This window comes from Sorex fumeus, unplaced genomic scaffold (genome assembly GCF_029834395.1).
Source record: "Sorex fumeus unplaced genomic scaffold, SorFum_2.1 ptg000072l, whole genome shotgun sequence".
NCBI lineage: Eukaryota > Metazoa > Chordata > Mammalia > Eulipotyphla > Soricidae > Sorex > Sorex fumeus.
In genome coordinates, this window is record NW_026606129.1 from 41291457 (window position 1) to 41314033 (window position 22577).

General features: G+C 45.0%; 1 protein-coding gene across 1 annotated transcript in view; it reads right to left on the minus strand.

The window, feature by feature from the left end:
- Window positions 1-20380: 20380 nt before the first annotated feature.
- Window positions 20381-22577, minus strand: part of SCN11A (sodium voltage-gated channel alpha subunit 11) — a 103021-nt gene continuing 100824 nt past the window's right edge. The window contains exon 26 of the mRNA XM_056129319.1: window positions 20381-21417. Within this exon, the coding sequence (XP_055985294.1) occupies window positions 20381-21417 (1037 nt within the window). The remainder of the gene's footprint in view (window positions 21418-22577) is intronic.

Here is a 22577-nt window from a genome sequence, read left to right on the forward strand (position 1 = left end):
CTCAAATCTAGGGCCTTACACATGCCAGGCATGTTTTCTACCATTGAGCTACATCCTTAGACTTCTAGCCTCTTTAAAATAAATCCCGCACCCCCCCGCCCAAGAAGGCTGATCCAAAAGTGTCTACTTGTAATTCTTTCATCAGAACTTAGAGCAAATATGCTCTTGGCTTCAAGGATGGAAGCAACTGTATATCTGTTTAACATAGGCCCTTGATGCCTCTAATAAAATCAGTTCTTTCCAAGCAAGGGACTAGATAACCACCAAGAAAAACAAATCCTCCCTACAGAATTTAGTGGGCCAAGTGGGAGGGTGGGATGAGAAGGGACCTGGGGGTGGAAGCAGAAGGAGTTTGACCTGGTACTGATTTGGTGAGTGACACTATCTGCTTACAACTCCATTAATATCAATGTCTTTGCAGATCATGGAGCATCAGTAAAAGATTTACAAATGATAAAATCGGATTTCTTTTACTAAGTGGACTTTGGCCTGGCCGTGGTCCTAGTGACCAGGGACAACTCACTGAGACAAAGTTGTGACAGGCTTAACCAGCCATGACCTTCCAAACCCCAGTCCTGTGCCCAGAACTATCTGAATGGTGCCCCTCAAGAACCCTGGGTTCACCCCTGCTAAGTGAGGTGGGTTGACCCAAAACTGGAAAGCAGCTTGTTGACCTCCTGTGGGAAGCCCTCTCTGGGTTCAGCTTTCTGGGCCTCGAAAGGAGGCACCAGAGAGATTTAGGAGTTTGGAGGGGATGTTGTACCCCGTCCTCCTATACCCCATTTGGCTTTCTTTGAAAGCTCTGAGAGGGGCAGTGAGGAGAGGTGTGGGGACCCCATGGGCCTGACACTAGAAACTGGGTACAGAATAGAGTGAGGGTGTCAGGCTTGGGGGATTGCTTGTAGAATGGGACAGAAGCAGGAGCAGCAGACAGAACTTCAGGGAGGGTTGTGGGCACCCCTCCGCCCCCCTCTTTCTGGGGTAGGTGTGCATCTGGGCCCCACCATACCAGCCTGGCACTGGCTTTGGGTCTGCAGGAGAAAGCGGCACTGAGCTCGCCAACCTTTATGCCTCAGAACACTTGGCTATTAAAGAGTCCTTTGAAACCATTGGATATTTGGGACTAAATAAAGCTGCGCTCCCACTCCAATTGAGCTTATAATGGAGTCTAATTTTATAAAGAAGCCAATTAATGGCTTTGTAAATATAAAAGAAAGGATCCCTGCTTCCCTGTTCCCCGCCCCCCCCCTCCAACCCCTTGACCAAAAGGCCCCAGAAGTTAGTCCTGTAAAAATGTCAAATCTTGCTTTAAAGAATGGCAGGACTTTTTAGAGGAGAATAACAGGAAATGACTCACGGAGGGCACCCCGAGGCTGCTCAGCTGCACAAAGGGGCCCCCTGCTCAGTAATGCACTGCTGCAGGCACCCGCCCAGCCCACAGGGAAGGGGGGGCTGTCTTCTTCTTGGCCTGGGGCTCATCATGGATGAACCCCATGGATGCTGGCATGTGGGTTCCCAGGGACTCCACAATGTCTGAGGTGAGAACCCCAGGCAGGACTTGGTGTCTGAAGGCAAACTTAGCTCACCTAAAGTGTGAGTTAAACCCACCCCCAAAGCTGCCCCTCCTGGCTGCTCTTCCTCCCACCTGATCTGGCTGATGAGCAGTTAGAGACCCAGAAGGGGCCCTTCTGGTTTCCATTGACCAGGCTTGGATCTGTACTGCCGTGAGGCTCCCTCTCTGCCACCGACCTTTCCCTTCTCCCTTTTTTCCCTCCATCCTACTCACCTTAACCTGCTCCCCTCCTCAGGCCCTATCCTGGTCCTATCCCAGACTGTCACAAAACCCAGCGACACCAACACTCACAACTCCCAGAGCTTTGGTCTCTGAGGGAACTCACCTGTGTGTCCCCACCGCCTGGATAAGGTTTGACCCGTCAGCTCCGCCTGAAGCCGCAGACTGGATAGGGAGAAGAGCCCACCTCCAGAGACTCAGGAATGTGAATCAAGTGATGCTTTATGGGGGTCTGGATGCAACTGTATTAGCAATGGCTGGATAATAAAGGGTGCCGTCATTCTGCGTCAAGCGCTTCCCATCTCTGCCAGCCCCCAAGGGGTGGGAGCATGGAGCGGCCTGTGTGCATGGTTCTGTTCCTGGTTATCCGTCACGAGGGGCTGCTTCCAGGATCAGCAGGGGCTGACTGGCTGCAGGGTTTCCCTGAGTGATACTCAGAAGCATCAGAAGGTGGCCACATGGGCCTCTTCACCTGACTGCACCTGGAGACCCTGTGACTGCCCCACCGCCACTCCAGAACCAGTGACCACACCCCTCTCCCCCGCCCCCCCCCCCCCCCACGCAAGAGCAAGCTAGAGGGTGCACAGGAACAGAAGCTTCTGTCTTCTAGAACCAGGGGACAGTTGGGATGCTGGGAGGTACAGTTCCCAGCAGCATGAGGTGGGAGGAGGGCGTGAGGGACTAGGAGGCTAGGCCTGAGACTCGCTGCCCTCCTGTCTCAGCTGTTGAACCAACCATGCTGCCAGACCTGCCCAGAGAGATCAGCAGGAGCAAAGGCGAGCTAGGAGATGCCATGGAGGGAGAGGAGAGGCGAGGAAGCCAGGAAGGGGCGGGGCAGGGGCGGGGCCCTGGGCTCGGCGGCTCTGCAGAGATGAGGGTCTATCTGTATCTGTCCACAGCTAAACCACAAGACCCGGCCTTACTGAGAGCATGGGACCCAAAGCACAATCGTGAAATTGAAAGAGGTGCTAGTCAAGGGTCAGGGTTATCCTGTGGGTAAGAGGGAATGTGGAGCCATCGGCGGAGGGCGAAGGAAATATCGTGTGCCTGAAATCCTCTCTGGAACAATTTTGTAAATCAGTGGTGTCTACATATTTTTTTTTTTTTGGTTTTTGGGTCATACCTGGTGATACACACAGGGGTTACTCCTGGCTCTGCACTCAGAAATTATGCCTGGCGGTGCTCAGGGAACTATATGGGATGCTGGGAATAGAACCCGGGGCGGCCACATTCAAGGCAAACACCCTACCCGCTGTGCTATCGCTCCAGCCTTTGTCTATATTTTTAATGCTTTTTTTTTTTAGAGAAAAGAGGGGGAGATGCTCGCTCCTGGAGGCAGGGAGTGCTCACCCATGCGAAGCACACTCCGGGAGCAGCAGGGAACGGAGAGGCACCGCACCCCAGCAAGAAGAGGGATGCCCGCCATCTCTGGTCTCCCGCATCATGTGTCTGGCACCCCTATCTGCGAGCCTGACCAGTGGCAGGTCCAGCTGACGTCACCCCACAGGTCCCTCCGACAGGTCTCAGCTCCCTGAACAGCCATCAGGAAGGAGGGCAGAGGAGGGCTCGGAGCTGGCATGTGGGTAAATGGATTCTTACCAGCTTCCTAAATGTTCCCTGGCTGCCCACCCCTGGCTGTTCCTCTGTGACCCCCACCCCCACCAAATCCTGACAATAAAGAGCCGCCCAGACCACACCCCAAGAGTCACCCCTTTCTGGCCTCCCCCCAGGCCGTGCCAGGAGCCCCCATCTCACCCCTTGTGGCAGCGTCTGTCTGCTCAGGGCTTTGCCTGCCTCCGGCCCCGCCCGGGTCAGAACAGGCAGGGCTGGGCAGCTCTGAGGATCTCTGTCCAGAATGCAGCCCCAGGGGCTGTTCCCTGCCTCATTTCTGAAGCTGGAGAGGTCAGCCTCTAGCGGGCTACTATGTGGGACCTGGACAGAGCCTCCTCCATCTGCACCCAACTGCTCCCTGGGGCTGGAGAGTTGGGCACAGAGCTCTGGGCCTTCCTTCATGTGGGGCTGAGCAGAGCAGCTCCGGGAGGGGAGCCCCGAGGAGCAGGCTTTTCAGAAGTGGGGGGATGGTGAGGATGCGGATGCAGGGGGTGATGTGAGGGCAGGAACCAGCAAGATCATAGGGAACAGCAGAGGGCTGGCAGGGCGTGGATGGGAAGGCAGGAGATCAGAAAGAAACATTCACACTGGCCTGCATAGGGAGGCCCAGGGATCCTCTTCTTTCTCTGGGGTGTGCCTGAGCATGCCACCTCTGCCTGGCACTAGCAGCTGGCTCCAGAGGAGCCACTGCTGGAGTCAGCTGCTCAGCCCACCCAAGTGGCAAGCAGGTCACTGTGTTTACCCTGGAAATCAACAAGGAATCCTGTCCTGAAATTCTCTTCTCTGACCAACCTCGCTGGTTTCTTTGTTTATTATGGCCTTTGTGCCTCTCACCATACCTCTGCAGACCCCAAGCCGGGGCGGGACCCCAGCTCCCACTCTGCTCCCACAGCCAGCTCTGAGCCCGAACAAGCCAGTCCGAGAACATTTGAGACTGCCCTGCCCTTTGGTCACCTGATTTCAGACCCAGAGAGGGCGTGTGCCTGGCTGGCGGTCACACAGCAGTCCTGGGGCCCCCGGCAGAGGGCTGTCCTGGACACCCACCTGGTAGGAGGGTGGGGAGCTTTTCTCAGCAGCGAAAAGGGAGCGGGAAAGCAGCCGTGGACCACAGCGCTGGGAAAAGAGGGAGAAGAGCGCTCTTAAGTGTAATTGACTTTCACGCATTAAACTTTTACCAGAATGAGCTCACTAGGTCTACGGGGAGAAGGAAAGTGCCTGGCATTTCCTGCCTCCTGGGGCGATGTCTGGGGTGCAGAAAACCCAGCCTTCTGGTTGCAGGACAAAGCCTCCCGGGGGAGGGAGAAGAGGGTCCATGCCCCGGGAGAGATGGCAGCCAAGACAGTGTGCCCAGAGTCCTGGGGCTCCCTCGCCAGTGGCAGGGGGACTTTGGCAGGAGGAAGTCCGCCTCCCTTCCCACTGACCCTGTACTGACTCTGCAGGGGGTGGGAGTGGGGGCGGGAAGACCTCCCTTACAGCCCCCTCCTAGGAGACACTTTTCTCCTTCTCCCATCCTGCGCACTGCCAGAGGTGGTTCCCCAACGGGCCATTCTGCTGGTCTTGTTTGAATCATTCTCCCCCTACCCCACCTCCACCGCCCTTCCATCTCCTTCTCTGTCCAGTGAAGAGCTGGACAAGACAGTTTTATGAGCCTTGTCATTCCCTCCTGTGGGAGCCACCTGGGCTTACATTCTAAGGCTTCTGTTGACCTTGGGGCCAATGTGCCTTACCCTGAGGTGGGCTTTCATCTTCATCTCCCCAGACGAGTCCCCCACTTGAAAGTGGGGGGTCAGGTGCTCAGGCTTAGTGGTTAACTCAGAGACAGCTGGTCCCTCCCTGCAGTCATGAGTGAAGACCCCCAGAAGCTTACTGACAATCCCATTTAGATCCCCAAAAGTTGAGGACTGAGCTTTGGTTATGGAAGTAGTAATTGGCATGCCATGAGCCACACTTACTTGCTTTATTTCATTTTAATTTTTGACCTGGGGCCACACCTGATGGTGCTCAGGGCTTACTACTGGCTCTGTGCTTAGGGCACACTACTGGAAGGGTTCTGGAGACCATATGGGATGATGGGGATTGAACCATGAAAGGCAAGTGCCCTCCCCACTGGACTATCCCTCTGGCCTCCGAAAGGATGCAAGTTGATAGATCTGACCCGTAATATCTACTTGTAAACTGTTACCACAGTCCGGATAGTGAACATATCCACTGTCCCCGATATTTCTCCATCATCTATATTCTTCCCTCCACACCAAATTCATTCCATTCCAGAGTACACCGGACTCACTTCTGACTTACCATGATTTGGTTTATGTTTCCTGCTGTTTTATATTTAATCTCTTCAATCTAGTGTTATTCCTTTGCAAATAGTGGCATTGTATGTATTGGCAGCTGATTTCTATGAGTTGACAACGATATCATTGGATCAATACGACTATTGTACATGAATGAACATCCTTTGGATTGTTTGCAGTTTTTCACTATTAAAAAATAAAACTATTAATATTTGTGGGCCAATCTTTGTGTGAGAAACATGCTTCCACTCCATTGGGTGGATACCCAGGAATGGAATGACTGGGTTGTGTTACAGGTTTGTGTAGTTTCATAAGAAGTAATCAAACTGTTTTCCAGGGGTAGTTGTTATTTCAACCTCCTGCCGGGAAAGTCTGCTGGTTCCTCCATATTTCATCAAGACCTTTTGAGGCCTTTCTTGTCTTTACACTGTTGGTGAGCAGTGTTGGGCCAGTTTCTCATTTGCATTTGCCTAATAGTTATGGTGTTGGATCCTTTACAGGTATTCATTTTAACATGTTAAAATCTTTCAGTCATTCTTTTTGTTGAATTGGAAGATTTCTTCACATACTCCTTATTCCTGTTCTTTGGTAAATGTTTGCAAATATTCTCTCCTAGTTTGCAGTTTAACCTTCCTTCCCTCTTTGTCCTTCCTTCCTTCCTTCCTTCCTTCCTTCCTTCCTTCCTTCCTTCCTTCCTTCCCTTCCCTTCCCTTCCCCTCCCTTTCTCCCTCTCTCCCTCTCTCTTTCCCTCCCTCCCTGCTGCCTTCCTTCCTGCCTGTCTGCCTGCCTGCCTTCCCTCCTTCCTTCCTTCCTTCCTTCCTTCCTTCCTTCCTTCCTTCCTTCCCTTCCCTTCCCTTCCCTTCCCTTCCCTTCCCTTCCCCTCCCTTTCTCCCTCCCTCCCTCTCTCTTTCCCTCCCTCCCTGCTGCCTTCCTTCCTGCCTGTCTGCCTGCCTGCCTTCCCTCCTGCCTTCCTTCCTTGATTTTTAAGTCACACTATGTGATCCTGAGGGCTATGTGCTTGGACATTGTTCCCAGTAGTGCTCGGAGGACCATGTGGCGCTGGACATAGAATCTGGGCTCCTGCATATAAACTACATACTGCTCTAACCCACTATCTCAATTTTGTTTTTGTTTATGAGTCGCATCTGGCAATACTCAGGACTTACTCCCGGCTCTATGCTCAGGGGACAATATGGGGTGCTGAGGACTAAACACTGATTGGCCACATGCAAGGCAAACACTTTACCCGCTGTATTATCTCTCCAACTCCCACTGTCTCATTTTTAACATTATCTTTTTAGAGTAAATGGCATTCATTTTAATGCAATCCAATTCATTGATTTTTTTTTCAAAAAATAGTGTTTCATGTATTCTACTTAAGAAATGTGCCAAGTCAAGTCATTAAGAGTTTCTCAGAAGTTTTATACTTTTAGCTCATTTTATCCATTTGAGTTAAATTTTGGTATATGGTCAGAGACTAGGGTCAATGTATTTTTTTAATTTTGCATATCAATAGCCAGTTATTCCAGAACCTGATTTTGGAAAGATCATTCTTCCCCCACCCCCGCCTCACTGAATTGCCTTAGCATTTTGTGAACTGTCAATTGAACATATACATGTGGGTCTCTTTCTAAATTTTATTCTAAATTCTATTGTTTCATTGAGCTATTTGTCCAGGTTTATGCCCAAAACATACTGCTGTGAATCCTGTGTTGGTCCCTTCAGCTAACACAGGTTTAGTTTCTTGTTTGGGTTTTTGTTTTGTTTTAAGCTGATTTCACTATTTCAATAGGTCCTTTGCACTTCACATACAAGTTAGAACCAGCTAGTTAGTTTCTACCAAAAATTGTGCCAGACTGTGGTGGGAACTGCTGGGGTCCTCACCATGTTGCAGCTGTCAACCTATGACACTGATGCTATCTCCTTTAGTCTTTAAATGTTCTCAGCAATGTTCTCTCATTTTTTTTCAAGTTTTATAACACAGCATTCAAATATCCTCTAAGTATCTCACAATTTTTTCATGTCATTTTTTTAAAAAATTAAATTTTGTTAGCTTATCATTGTTCTTTGATTACATGTAGCACTGTAATGCTGTCCTCCCGTTGTTCATCGATTTGCTCGAGCAAGCCCAGTAACGTCTCCATTGTGAGACTTGTTGTTACTGTGTTTGGCATATCGAATATGTCACGGGTAACTTGCGAGGCTTTGCCATGCAAGCAAGATACTCTCAGTAGCTTGCTGGGCTCTCCGAGAGGGGCAGAGGAATCGAATCTGGGTCAGCCACATGCAAAGCAAACGCCCTACCGCTGTGCTATCACTCCAGCCCTTTGATTACATATAGAAGTTTAGTAGAGTGTTTGAGGGAGGAACTTGAGCCATACCCTGCAATGCTCAGGGCTTACTCCTGGCTTTATGCTCAGAGGTTATTCTTGGCAAGCTCAGGAGACCATATGTGGTGCCGGGGAACCAGGGTCTGTGGCATGCAAGTAACCCCTGTACTAACTCTGGCTCCGGATTTGTTGTTGTTGTTTTAGGGACACACCCAGTGATGCTCAGTGATGACTCCTGGCTCTGCACTCAGGAATTACTCCTGACGGTGTTCGAGGGATCATATGGGTTTCTGGGGATTGAACCTGTGTTGAGCCCAAGCAAGGCAAACACCCTACCCACTGCACTTTTTCTCCAGCCCCTGCCCCCAGATTTTTAAATAATAACCTTGTGCCTTATATCTTAATAAATTTCTTTCTTGGATGGATTGCACAGGATAGTCTACACAGGCAATCATGTCATCTACCGACAAAAACAATCTTAATTGTCCTTTCTAACCTATCTGGATGCCTGTCTTTTTTAAAAATTTTCTTCATTTATTGTCCTGGCTAGAATTTCCTGTACAATAGTAAATAGGAGCAGAATTTCCTGTATAATAGTGAATAAGAGCGTGCAGATTTCTTCCCAGTTTCCAGTCATAGAGGAAATCATATGGTAATTATGTAGTTAGCTCTCATTTGGGGGCAGGGATGTGGCAGTTCTTCCCATGGGGACTCAGGAGTCACTCTGACAGATGCTTGGTAAACCAGGCTGAATGGTTCATCGACAGGAGCTGAGGCTACAAAGCTGCTCAGGCCTGGAAGGATTGAGGGTCCCTGAGGCCATCCCAGTGGAATTTGGGGGGTCGTGTGGTGCCAGGGGTCAAACTTCAATTCTGGCACATGTAAAACATAGGACTCTGATGATCGAAATATCTCCCTGGTCCTCATGTAGTCTACATTTCATCTATTTATCAGGTTAAAGATATTCCCTTCTGTGCCTATTTGAAATTTCAAATTTTTAATTTATTTAATTTGTTTGTTTTGATGTCCCACCTGGCTGTACTCAGACTCTCCTCCTGACTCTGAGCTCAGCAGTGCTGTCCTGTGGTGTTTAGGGGCTATATAGGGTGCCAGGGAGAATGCGAGGCTGGCGCTTTAACCCTGGTACTATTTTTACAACCCCTAGTTGAAAGTTCTTTTTTTTTTTTAATCAGGCCTGCACATTATATTTTGAAAAATGAGACTTTGGGCATATTTTGAGATAGCCATACGTTTATTTTTTACTTTATCAACATGCTGTATTACAAAGATTGATTTTTTTCTTTTAGTTTAGGTTAGTTTAATTTTTTGGGGGGGGGGTTTCTTGCTTTTTGTTGTGTACACTGATTTTTTATTTTATTTTATTTTTTTTGGTGCTATTCCTGGCTCAGTACTCAGGGTCACACTCTAGGACCATGAAGTGCCTGAGATCAAAGTCTGAACTTCTACCTGTAAAATCTATGCTCCAGTCATTTGTCTTATTTTGTCTTAGGAACCCAAAACTTACACTGATTGTTTTATTTATTTTTTTTCAGTAAAGATTTTACTTACTTAGGAGAAGGGAAAAAAATGGGAGCAGAGTGGGGGAAACAGCAGGGAATTTAGATTGTAGAAGAGAGCTCTAAGATCCTTGACATTGATTTTAAAATTCCATATATGGATTGATTTTTAAACCATTATGTGTTATTGAGATATTTTTATTATTTGTATTTATTATTTAATTTTTTGTGTGGTTCCTGGAATCAAATCCAGGGTCTCATACATTCAAGACTCCATTATTAAGCCTCATCCCTGGCCTTGTAGAATAAATCTTACTTGGTTGTGAAGAACTATTTTTTGATACATTTGATTTGTTTTGTTCAGTTTTATGAAGGCTCTTTAAACCTATATTCATAAAAGATATATTCATTTTTCTTGAAACATCTTTACCTGTTTTTCATGTATGGGTAATGCCTGCCTCATAGAATACATTTAAACTATTACCATCTCTTCAATTTTCTGGTAGAACTGGTATTATTTTTTCCTTAATACCTGATAGAATTTATCAGTTGAAGCCATCTGGACCTGGCATTTTCTTTGAAGAAAGACTTTCACAAAAAATTCGATTTCTTTCATAGATATAGCACTATTCAAGTTATCTGTTTTCTTCTTGAGTGACTTTTATATACAAATTCTTTTAAGGAATTTGCGTACTTTATCTAAATTGTTTGGTTTACAGGCATGAATTGCTTGTGATAATTCCTTATTTTCTGTCACTATCTATAGCACCTATGTGGTGCTACTTTTAGTTACTCATGTTGAAAAGGATGTTTGTGTATCGTTTATTTTTTTTCCTGATCAGTCTGATTTATCAATTTCACAGCTTACCAAAATGCCAAATTTTTGTTTCGTTCATTTTTCCTATTATTACAACTAATTTATTAATTTATCTTCTACCTTCATTATCTTATTCTCTCTGCTTATTTTGGGTTTAATTAGTCTTTTTTTTCTAATTTTAAGAGGGAAGCTGCCTACTAAAATTAATGAAGCCCTGCAGTTGCAACAACGTGGATCGACTAAAGGACCTATTTCACTTATTTCATGCTAAGTGAAATAAGTCAGAGAGAAATAAGATTAGTTCCATCATATGTAGAGGGTAAAGAAAAATCAACAAGTAAGCAAACAAAACAGACTCATAGATTGTAATTTTTAATAAGAAATGTTGTTATCTGAATGGAAAGGAGCTAGGAGGCAGGTGGTAAAAGGCCAAATTTTATGTTGAATGGTAGAAATGAGACGTTTGGGTCTGAAGAAGATGTAGCAGATACAGAGATGGATTGAGACTGATAAAATGCTATCAACAAATGAATATTTAATTTAAAAAAATTTTAAGAGGGTAGCTGACCTGACTAAAAAGGGTTGCTCTAAGAGAAAACTGTGAAATGGGTGGCTAACAATTAGCAGGCATTTATTTCCCACCATTCTGGATGCAGAAACTCCAAAATTAAGGTACAGGTAGATCCCATGTCGAGAGAGTCCCCACTTCCTGTCAATCAATATCTGTTTTCCACCGTGTGCTCACAAGACACAAGAGACAAGAGAGTTCTCTCTAGAATCTCTTTTGTATGAATTCCAATCATACTCATGAGAGCTTGGCCCTCATGACTCATGACGTCATCTCCTCTGACAGGCCCCATATCCTAATGCCCCTGTGATAGAGACTAAATTTCAACATACGCATTTGGAAGGACTGAAACATCTTTACTCGGTCCTTAATGGAAGCCCAGCAGTGCTTCGAGGAGGTTACCCTGGGCATGCTTGGGGAATCATGTTTAGGGACAGCCCTGGCCTCTTGCACACAAATCATGTGTTCCAGCTCTTTGAGCTCTCTGGCATTTAATTCAAAATTATTTCTTACTCTTTTTTGGTTTCTTCTGTGACTTCTGAGTTATTAGGAGCAAGCTATTTTTAGTTTCCAAAAATTTTAGGAATATAATAGATATCCTTTCTGCTATTTATTTCTAATTCAACAGCAGAATTTGATTCATTTTGTTGATTTGTTGTAAATTGACACTATATTTTTATAATGAACATTTCTTATTTTATTAAGACATTGTATGGTATGGCTCTATCTAGGTAAATCCATTATGTGCATTTGAAAATGATGGGTATTTTGCCCTGTTGCTCTATAAGTTGTAATTAGATCAAGTTGGTAGTGTTGTTTAGTATTCTGTACATTTTTCTATATGGAGCAGCAACTCTCAACCCCAGACAAGTTCTCCTTTGTTTGATAATTTTCCCTTGATGGTTAGGCTATCTTTGAAATCCCTGGTTCTCTCTCCTGTAATAGTAGAAAATGCTTTTTACAAACCGAAGCTAAAAGGAATGATACAGAACCTTCCTGAAACCTCCTAGTAGAAACAATATTTTTTTCTATGTGTTGCACTTTAAAACACTAACTCTTGAGTCAAATTACCTAGAAGTCTGGCAAGAGCTCCTGGCTCAATGGATTATGAGTGAATGATGTCAGCTAAGTAGCAGAAAAGGAGGTACCCTCCTTGAATCCACTCTCAGCAACAATGATTTGGCAACTATCCGTGGACAAAGATGTCTTTGTGGGAGCTTTGAGATCTTGGAAGAAGATTATTAAACTTTGGCAGAATCCAAAAGTCAGGATGACCATTCTGAGAAGACAAATCAATGTCCTAGTCACTAACTTGCTAGCTCTGATCTTGACCAGGAAGTAGCCCCCTGAAATGACTGTATGACCTTTCCTCTCAGCAGTCTCAGATGCCGAGAGACTCAAGAGACACCTGGCCACCTATGCTCTAGGTAATAATTCCGCAGACTTCAGTCCAGATTGAATGAGAACCACTTCAAGCCCCCTTGGTTATTGTCCAAGAGGCACTGGCAACTGTAGTCCCCTGCCAGCCACGGTATGCAAGCAGTTATGACAGCCCAGAAACTTGGTTGGAAACATTTCCATCTGTGTCCCTGGAGATACTGAAATAGCTCTGTAGAGTGGCTCCAGCAGGACTTGAAAAACACAATGGCCTAAGTGGACTTCCCAGACATATACAGAACATTTTATTCAAAAGCGCTAGAATATACATTCTTTCTATACAAATGGAACATTCTCCAGAATTGTTATATGCTGGACACAAAGCAAGTATTATCAATTTAAGATCGAAACCATAGCAAATATCTTTTCTAGTCAGAATGGCATAAAGCTGGAAGTCGGTAACAGAGAGAAAACTGAGAAATTCTGAGACTAAAACTTGAAAAACACACTCCTCAATAACCAGTAGATCAAATATGAAATCCTCTGGGGAGAACATATCTGTTGAGACAAACAATATTGAGATAAACATATCAAAAATTACAGGGTATATCAAAATTTAAGAGGGATGTTTTTAGCAATAAATACCTTTGTGAAGAAAAAAAACAGATTGCAAATAAACTTAGTATCTCAAAGAATTAGAAAAAAGAATAAATAAACCCAGATTTAGCAATAGAATTTTAAAATATTAAATATAAAATAAATAAAAGAGTCTAGAGATATAGAAAAACCATTCAAACTAAGAGTTAATTTCTTGAAAAAATATTAATCAACTTTTAGCTGGAATAACCAAGAAAAAAGGGAAGACTCAGATGAACAAAATTATAAATAATAAATGAGATGCTTCCGAAATATAAACCATCAGAAGAGACAACCATGAATAATTATATTCCAATAAATGAAATAATCCATTAAAAATATATTTCTAGAAATCAAATTGTAAAGGCTAGGGTTAGGGGTAGGCTTAGTCATCAGCATAATTTTATTTCAGATGCGATTTTAAAATATAAAAAATGCTTGAACGTGGAAATGCTTGAAACTATTTGGCAGAATTTCAGTTCTTTGCTTAGCCTCTATGACTGCTCAGGGTAATTTGGGTTGGGGGTGGTATTGTTGATGAAGATTAAGGGAGACTAAATAAATAATTCCACGACAATTCTGGGTACCACCCAGTCTAAATAGCACTCTTACAGTCCGCATTAATATTTTAGCAAATTGTACAAAAGAAGGAGAGAATCCCCTCTTGCCCCCTGAGAATCAGGTGTTGCAAGGGTTAGACTAAGCAACGTTTCTCTGGAAAAGGAGAAAGAAAATGGTAAAAGCAAAAACCACGTCAAGATATAGGTAGTCAAGTTGACAGAATGGAGAATGTTAAGTCCAGAGAGGGAACTACAGCGTCTCCCTATTCTGGTTTCCACGCTGGAAAAAAAAATCCATTTTTTAGAATGTCTTAATACTCAGAGAAGAAGAACAAATGGTGAAATATCTGCAGCCTTTCCTACCAGGACTCAGCAGATACTACCCTGCCACCTCAAGCTCTGATCATCCCTCTCTGCCTCAGTGCAGTGGAGAGGTTGACAGTTTTGAGGTCTGAAGCAAGAAAGCTTAGACTTGACAACTTCCTGAACAGTTAGTGGCTAAAGTGCCTTGAAGAAGAATCTTCTCTTCCCTTCTGCATGCCTTGCTTTGCCCATCTGAATCATGAAGGTTTCAAAAATTTTTCTGTAGAACAGAGTTACAAAGATTCAGCAATGTAACACTGGTGCAGAGGTTACCAAGGCCAGAACAAGTGCTCGATGCTAATCCAGTAGGTTCCACATGTGCGCTCATCTTCCTGCCTCTGCAGGGTCTCCGGGGACAGGGAGGGATACCCTTGCCCATACACCAACCCCTGGAGCTTCTCCCTGGGTTTCTAGGCAACAGTTCCCTGGGACTGACATCTCTCCCCTCCTGGAACAGGAGAAGATAGAGAGGAGTTCAACTTTCCCGAGTTACTGAGCATTTGTGGCTGGCGTTCCCAGGCAGCTCCCTGGAAGAGCTGGCCTCTGAGGTAGAGTGTTTCTGTTGCAAGGCCAGCTCTTTCCTGTGCCCTATAAAAACACAGAGGAATATGGAGGGGACCTTTGTCTGGAACACAACCATGCTATGCCCTGGCTCCTTCCATGTTTCTTGATGAAAGGGATGAAAAGGTGACCGCCTGGGTTTCATCCTGTTGGCAAGAACTGATAGGAAGTCTGTTCTGTGAACATTCTCCCTGTCATGGTTAAATCCCCTCACCGTTCTCCCCACAACCTTCTCTGAGCGTCTTCCCTCCTCCTTCGCCTCCTCCTTCTTTTCCTGTTCTTCCTCTTTTCATCCTCCTATTTCTCCCCCTGTTCTTCTTCCTTCTCCTCCTCCTCCTGCTATCTCTCCTGTTCTTTCTCCTCCTTCTCCTATTCCAGTCATACTCTTCTTCCTGGAGAAAGAAAATGGTAAAAGCAAAAACCACCCTATTCTGGTTTCCACGCTGGAAAAAAAAATCCATTTTTTAGAATGTCTTAATACTCAGAGAAGAAGAACAAATGGTGAAATGTCTGCAGCCTTTCCTACCAGGACTCAGCAGATACTACCCTGCCACCTCAAGCTCTGATCATCCCTCCTGGTTTTTTGCTGCTTCTGGGGTTTAAATGTCCCTCTTGTATCAAAAACTCTGGCCAATGCTATGTCCTCCTCAGCCCTTCATTCCTTAGACTGGTGGTCATCTTGGTCCTTCAAAATATTCCCAAATGAAATTTTATATCTTTCTCAGTCAGGAGAGCAAACAGAAATCCTCTCCTTCCGGAGTTGCTATTTATATCCGCATTAACTTGGTGACTTGTGTTGCCATTTCTCTGCTCACTCTGACCCCAAATTCCAAAAATTTCTCCCTAGGCCCTGCCTTTGGCCATAAATTGGCACAAGCACCCCAGTGATGCCACATTGCCCATCTCCCTTCTCAATCTGTGCTAGGATTTGGGCTTTTTTCTCTTCCATTCCATTCTGTGTTATCTGCCTATAAATTTTCTTCCACCACTCAGGCACCGTCAATGCCTCCCTACTAATCCAGTAGGTTCTAAGGTTTGGCATGAGAGGTCTCCACAAGGCTCAGCTGCTAAGACTCAGTGGCTGCTGCTCTGCTCTTAGCACTTCAAGTTAGGCAGCTGGGCTCAATCTCAGAGGGAAGGTGTGGGCCTGATTCATCACCCTCCCGACATTGTGTTGTACCATCAGCACGTCACCATCAGCCTGACTTTCCCAATGAACGCAAATGGTTTTGAGGTTAAGAACCATCGATCAGAAGCAAATAATACAAGGCGCTACCTCAGGGACACTCAGAATCATGTCTGTGGACGAAACAGAAGCCAATTTCACCAGAGATGAGAACTTCTTCACTTCGAGGACAAGGGAGCTGGCTTTCTGTGCCTGGGAGGCCATTTGCTATGGTCATACACACTCAGGGGCCAGGAGGACCGGGTTTAGACCAACTACTCTGTTTTTTTGTATGGAGAGATTTATCTCTTTACAGTACAGGTTTTCTGGAACCCAAACAGGATTGGAGATTCACAGCTGCTTGTCCTGGCTCTCCTCACTGGCTCTTGGGTGCCAAAATTTCCATACAGATTCTCGACCATTCTGGGAAAAAGAACATGTTGGGTGTTTGCTGCCATCTAGTGAAGGAAGTTCGTCCCAGCCTCTTACTAATGCCAAGCACAGGGGGTGCTCTCCCCAGCAGCTAAGAGGAAGGGGGCCATCTGGGCTGGCCAGGTGTTCATATTCAGGGAGGGCTGAAGGAAGCAGATGACGCTCGGGTTCCTAAGTTGCAATCTTGCCAGGAAAGACCAAATCCTTCCAGAGCCTCCCCTTTCTCCTAAGGCAGCAGTTATCCTTGCTAGAATGATGGTCAGCCATTTTCCCCAGTGAGGAGGAGAAAAAAACAAAACTGAAAAGAATCTGTAAAACACCCCCAATTAACAGTCAGAGACATCTTGTAGGGTAATCTAAAGAAGAATTGGCTATTATTTTAGAGTGAGTGATTTCCACAAGGCCCTCCCACATAGCTTCTCATGGATGACTCTGGCCCATTTCAATAGTTTTCTGGCCCTGGGATCATGTACTCCCTTCCACAGGGCTGGCACAAAGGTTCAGCTCTAATATATGAGAGATTACACATGGTCACTAACCCTCTTGACCCTGATTTCAGTTTAGAATGGGTGTGACTTCCTTGCTGACCCAATCAGAAATAAGGAGATCATTCATGACAATATTTAGTCAGTGTCTGATGCACAATTGCTTTGTACATATTAGACATTGAAACAGATTAGAGAACAATATTATTAGAAAACAATGCTATTAGACAACAATACTATTTTGCCAATGCTCCAGAATACAGGCCTATATAATAAACTCCTGTAAATCACATCACTGTTGGATCTTGTTCCCACTGAAAATGACACTTAACCAATCATACTAGCCAAAGCTAGCCTTCTTTCCAACAGAGAGTGAGAAGCAGGCCAGAAGTCAGGATAGCGGATTATAGGCTACAGGTACTGTCCACTTGTCTGAGAGAATTCCAGGGTTTTCTGTGGTTTTTTTTCTTGACCCGTGCCCCCGGTAAAGTCTTTTGGGGGGTTGATAATCTAATGTATTGTTTGACTTGTGGGCTTTTCTGTTTTCCAATTGTACTTAGGGGCTACTCTTTGATCTGTGCTCAAGAGACCATAAGCAATAGCAGGGACCGAGCCAGGGTGAGCTGCATACAAGGAAAGTACTTTAATCTTTGTATGATCTCTCCAGCACTATGGATCTCTCTGTGAAAATAGAGGAGTCCTGGTATCCTCCCAAGGCTATGCTCTTAGATAGGCCTGGATTATTCTCTGGAATATATTCCATGCAGACATTTGTATGAGCTGAGGGTGGGGGTTTTCTAGTAGCTAAGATCGTTGGCTAACCCACAGGTCTTGTGGCCCCCTCAAAATGGGTTCTAGGTGTTACTAAGAGAGTGCTCTCTTCTTCCAAAGTGCCACCAGCACTATTTTAAGCAGACTGAAGTCCCAGCCTAGGGTGATTATGTGTGACTCTTCTCAACTCTTCCTTCAGTAACATTAGAAGCTTAAAACATATCCACGGGGGTATGGTGCCGCCAGCAGGTCAATCTGTACCTGTGAGACGAGTGCATCAGCAGCCTGATGGTGCCTTCAGACTTCAGATACCCCAAAATTGCTGCTGTGCCTTTGGCCAGACCCCAAAAACTTGGGGCAAAGTTTACCAAGAAAGTAAACGGGCAAAAGTTAGGTATGTGGGAGACACACCCACAAACCACCTTTGGCTCAGCTATATAATTGGAGGCATGGCCTCTCTGGTTCCTGATCAAATTGTTTAATGGCCATGGTCCCAGAGACTCAGAAACAAATCTCGAAATGCAACGGCTTTTGGCAGAAATGCGTCCAGTCCCTGCAGTAGGTTATAGGCACTGGGCCACCCCAAGTGGGAATAGGTTTTGTGCTTTGGCCTGTTCCCCCTGGCGGCACAGAGAACGCCATCCTCCAGAGGCCACTGGACAGTCAGGTTTGGGCCCACAGTGACAAGACACATGGGGCCTCATGGGATGGTGGTGGAGCCAGCCCTTTCTTCCCCTTCCCAACGAGACCCCAAGTCACTGCCCATGAATGGCCTCTCTGGCTCCTGATCAAGCCGCTTAATGGCCATGATCCCAGAGACTCAGAAACAAATCTTGAAATCCAGCGGCTTTTGGCAGAAATGCGCCTGGACCCTGCAGTAGGTTACTGTCTCCAGGCCACCCCAAGGGAGAAAGGGTGCTGTCCCTCCGCCTCCTCCCCCCTTGGAGGTTCGGTGGCCACCATCCACCAGAGGCCATTGGACAGTCAAGTTTGTGCCCTCAGTGATGAGACACGTGGGACCTCATGGGATGGGTGTGGAGCCGGCCCTTTCCTCCTCACCCCAACGAGACCCCGAGACGTCACCAACAAACAGCTTCTCTGGCTCCTGATCAAGCTGCTTAATGGCCATATTCCCAAAGACTCAGAAACAAATTGCGGAACCCAGGGGCTCTTGGCAGAAATGCGTCTAGTCCCCGCAGTAGGTTATTGGCACTGGGTCACCCCAGGTGGGAATAGGTTTCATGTCTTGGCCTGTTCCCCCTGGCGGTCCAGTGGCTGCCATCCTCCAGAGGCCACTGGACAGTCAGGCTTGGGCCCACAGTGAAGAGACACGCGGGGCCTCATGGGATGGGGGTGGAACTGGCCCTTTCCTCCCTGTCCCAATGAGACCGCAAGTCGTTGCCTACGAATGACCTCTCTGGCTCCTGATCAAGCTGCTTAACGACCATGATCCCAGAGACTCAGAAACAAATCTCGAAACCCAGTGGCTTTTGGCAGAAATGCATCTGAACCATGCAGTAGGTTACTGCCACTTGGCCACCCCAGAGGTAGAGGGTGCTGTCCCTCCCCCTGCTTCCCCTTGGCAGCTTGGTAGCTGCTATCCACCAGAGGCCATTGGACAGTCAGGTTTGGGCCTGCAGTGACGAGATAAACGGGGTGGGGGTGGAGTCGGCTGTTTCCTCCCTGTCCCAACGAGACCCGGAGTTGCAGCCCATGAATGGCCTTTCTGGCTCCTGATCAAGCTGCTTGACGGCCATCCAAGAGACTCAGGAACAAATCTCGAAACCCAGCAGGTTTTGGCAAAAATCCCTCCAGATTCAATTGTTAAAATTTCAGAATTTCAAAATTGCACAGCCACTGCTGCAGCCATGCAACATCATATGTTATTCATAAGTAGCAATAGAAAACAAATTATTTACTGTTGCCTTTTCAGCAAATCTGAGTGTTGGGGTAAAGTCCCAAATAATAATGGTGGGTCTGGTGTCAAAATATTGAATGTGATCAAAGTAGAGAGAGAGTAATATGGAAATCATCTGCCCCACAGGTAGGGGGAGGGTGTGAGATGGGGGTATACTGGGATTTTTGGTGGTGGAGTATGGGCACTGGTGAAGGTATGGGTGCTTCATTGTATGACCGAGACTTAAACTTGAAAGCTTTGTGACTGCTCTCATGGTGATTCAATAAATAAAATTATAAAAAATGGGGAAAAAAAGTAAGGTGGAGTTCATGCCCAATTCAATCAGCTAATCAGTGGCTGAATAAATAACAGTATTCCTACATAAAAAGTAAAAAAAAAAACATCCACAATGGAATATTCACACCACATATCTCAGTAAGTGCAATAAATCGTAACTTTTTTCCTGAAGAGCCAGCAGTTACACATTTTCCAGCACACCACTGGCTCTATCTTTTAATTCTAAACAAAACACTGACTTAAAACCCCTACTTATGCAACAATTACACAAGGGGAATTTTTAGCATGCTATCTGAAAGTAATATAAATCAAAAGTTTTATTTATTCATTTTCTCATATATGTATATTATAAATATTAGAGGTAGTAGCTGGTGAAAGATGGGGTGGTAATGGACATATCAAGATCATGCCTTTATAAGTTTGAAATAAACCCCAAATGTTTCATGTTGATTTAAAAAATAGCTGATATATTTATTTGGCAGATTTTGCACTTTGCATGCAAAAGAGCTCTATGTGATAAAATACATGCTTGCATTGGGAAAAATGTGGAACAAAGGTATTGGATAATGTACCTAGAAACATAGGGAGGGAAACCAATTGTAAAGACTAATGGCCTTGATTTCTTGTTCTTTTGACATAATTTGAAATGGGTTTCAAGTCTAACATTACTGTGTCCTCTACAGCACCCATGGCACCTGCTTCCTTATCAGAACAGGGTACCTGGTGAATAATCTGGAAGTCTTCTCTCACAGCAAGAATCATTTGAGAGAAACACTGAAATTTCATCTCTTTTAGCCAAAACCAATGCAAATAGCTGTTTCCAAGAGACACTGCTTGTCCACACTGAGCAGGTAGCTCAGGGGCTGTCAGCAAGGCTGTAGGCAAGGGAAGGAAAGCTGTGAGAGGCTCAGTCATAGTGGACTTTGCCCTCAGCCACCCCAGCATTGGGCAAGTCTCCATTGTAGAGAGTCTGGAGTATTTCATGAGGTCTATCTTCCAAGAGACACCTCGTCATCCTGATCATGTGCTTTCGAAAGGCCTTTTGAATGATAGAAGCACATTTTTCTTCTTCCATCCTCTTTGTGGTGGTGACTATGGGCTCATACAACTTCTTCAAAGGGTTGGCTTCCATAAACTTCTCTTCCATCATCGCCTTCATGCTATCCAGGCCACTGGAGTTACCAAGCACTCTCGTGGTAAAAGCGAAGAGGATATCCATGCAGTGGAGTCGATCTCCATTCACCATGGGCAAGTCCATTACTAGGAATTGAAATCTATTTGGTTTGGGCACACGCAAAGGTTCAGGAAGGGCATCGGCAAAATCAGAAAGGGCAGAATAACTGATAAACTGCGTTGCTTCTGGGTCAAACTTTTCCCAGACCTCATAGAATATATCAAAGTCATCTTCTCCTAAAGGGTCCTCACTTTCTTCAGTGGCTGTGTTGAAGTTCTCTAAAATCACAGCAATGTACATGTTGACAACGATGAGAAAGGAAATGATGATGTAACTCACAAAATACGTTATGGCTATGGTAGAGAGATGACTATCCTTTGTCTGATTGTTACAGGAGCTCGTTTTTGATTGCAACATGGGGCTGAGAAGAGTATCCCAACCTGCAGACGTGGTGATCTGGAAGAGACACAACATGCTGTGGACAAAAGTTTTGAAGTTGAATATGTCATCGATACCAGCATTTGGTTCTACACAGCCAAACCATTTCATACCAAAAATGGCATAAATAAACATGACCAGAAAAAGCAGAAGACCAATGTTGAACAGGGAGGGAAGGGACATCATCAGAGCAAAAAGGAGAGTCCGAATTCCTCGTGCTGCCCGAACAAGTCTCAGAATTCGGCCAATCCTAGCCAAGCGCACAATTCTGAAGAGTGTCGGAGGGAAAGGAATGTTTTGTTGATGACTTTCCAAGGCAGAAATGAGTGTACCTTAGGAGAAGGAGAAGAATCGGTCAATTTCAGCAAGCTTACTTATTTCAGGCCCAGCTTATCTTCTACCTTGGAATGTAAGACCAACTTTTGGTAATTTATACTTTGATAATTTTCCTCACCAATATTTGCAGAAATATCCATCTATGTCTTAACTTGGAAATACTTTTCAAGGGTCATACAATCTTAGATTTAAACAGAATAGGAGATCTAAAACATTAAACATATGCAAAGAGAGAGAATGCAGCTTATAAAAGGCTATTTCATAAGTAATTTCATATTCTTAAGGCACAATACTTACACTAAGTATTTAAAGTTACTAGAGGAAGATGGGTGCTTTGAAGATGTTTGTTTCTGGGCTAACACTGCCATTTGTCAATCAGGTCATTCCAAGGATTCCTGAGAGGACTAAGTAAAAAAGCTGAAGGACTAAACTTGAGATACCTTGTTGTAGAAATGAAATCTTAAGCAAAGGTGACTATAAGCAGCTAAATATTTGGCCTAAAATGTTATCCAGTTCTCTCATTGCCTGCAGCAAAGATGAGTGATACAAGGATGTAAAAACAATTTACATTTTGGCCCAAATATTATAGAATGGCTGGAACATGCTTGCCTTGTGTTGACATGGCCTTCCTCTTGCTCTCTAGGTCCTGCAAAGTCATTAGAGGATGATGGGCAGGAAAATTTATCTGCCATCACCTAATGACTAAAGAGAACTATTTGAAATGCTTCAACAAATTCCCAATTGTGCCTAAGAAGTTTGAGTAACATGTCAATTAGACAGCCATGGCTGTGATTATGGAATTTATTAAGTACCAATTCAGCAACAACTAGAAGGAGTCCACCCTTAAAGGCCAACTCCTTCAAGAATATTTCTTTGACTAATTAAGCCCACACTAATCTTCTCTTTCTTTGAGTTAATTTATTCTGCATATAATGGTTTGATATTCAGTTAACTCTTCTTTATCTGACTTGTTAAGATATAAGTCTTAAGACCTCAACTATATTGTTGACTCTGGAAGAGAGCTTGGCTTTAATCACACTTATTTTTTAACTCAAGAAAGAGTTAGGAAAGTGTGGGGACTGTGTCATATGGCAAACCTACCAGCAAACGACTATCTTTGGTTGCTCACAGAGGTTAACAGAATTAAGTTCAATGT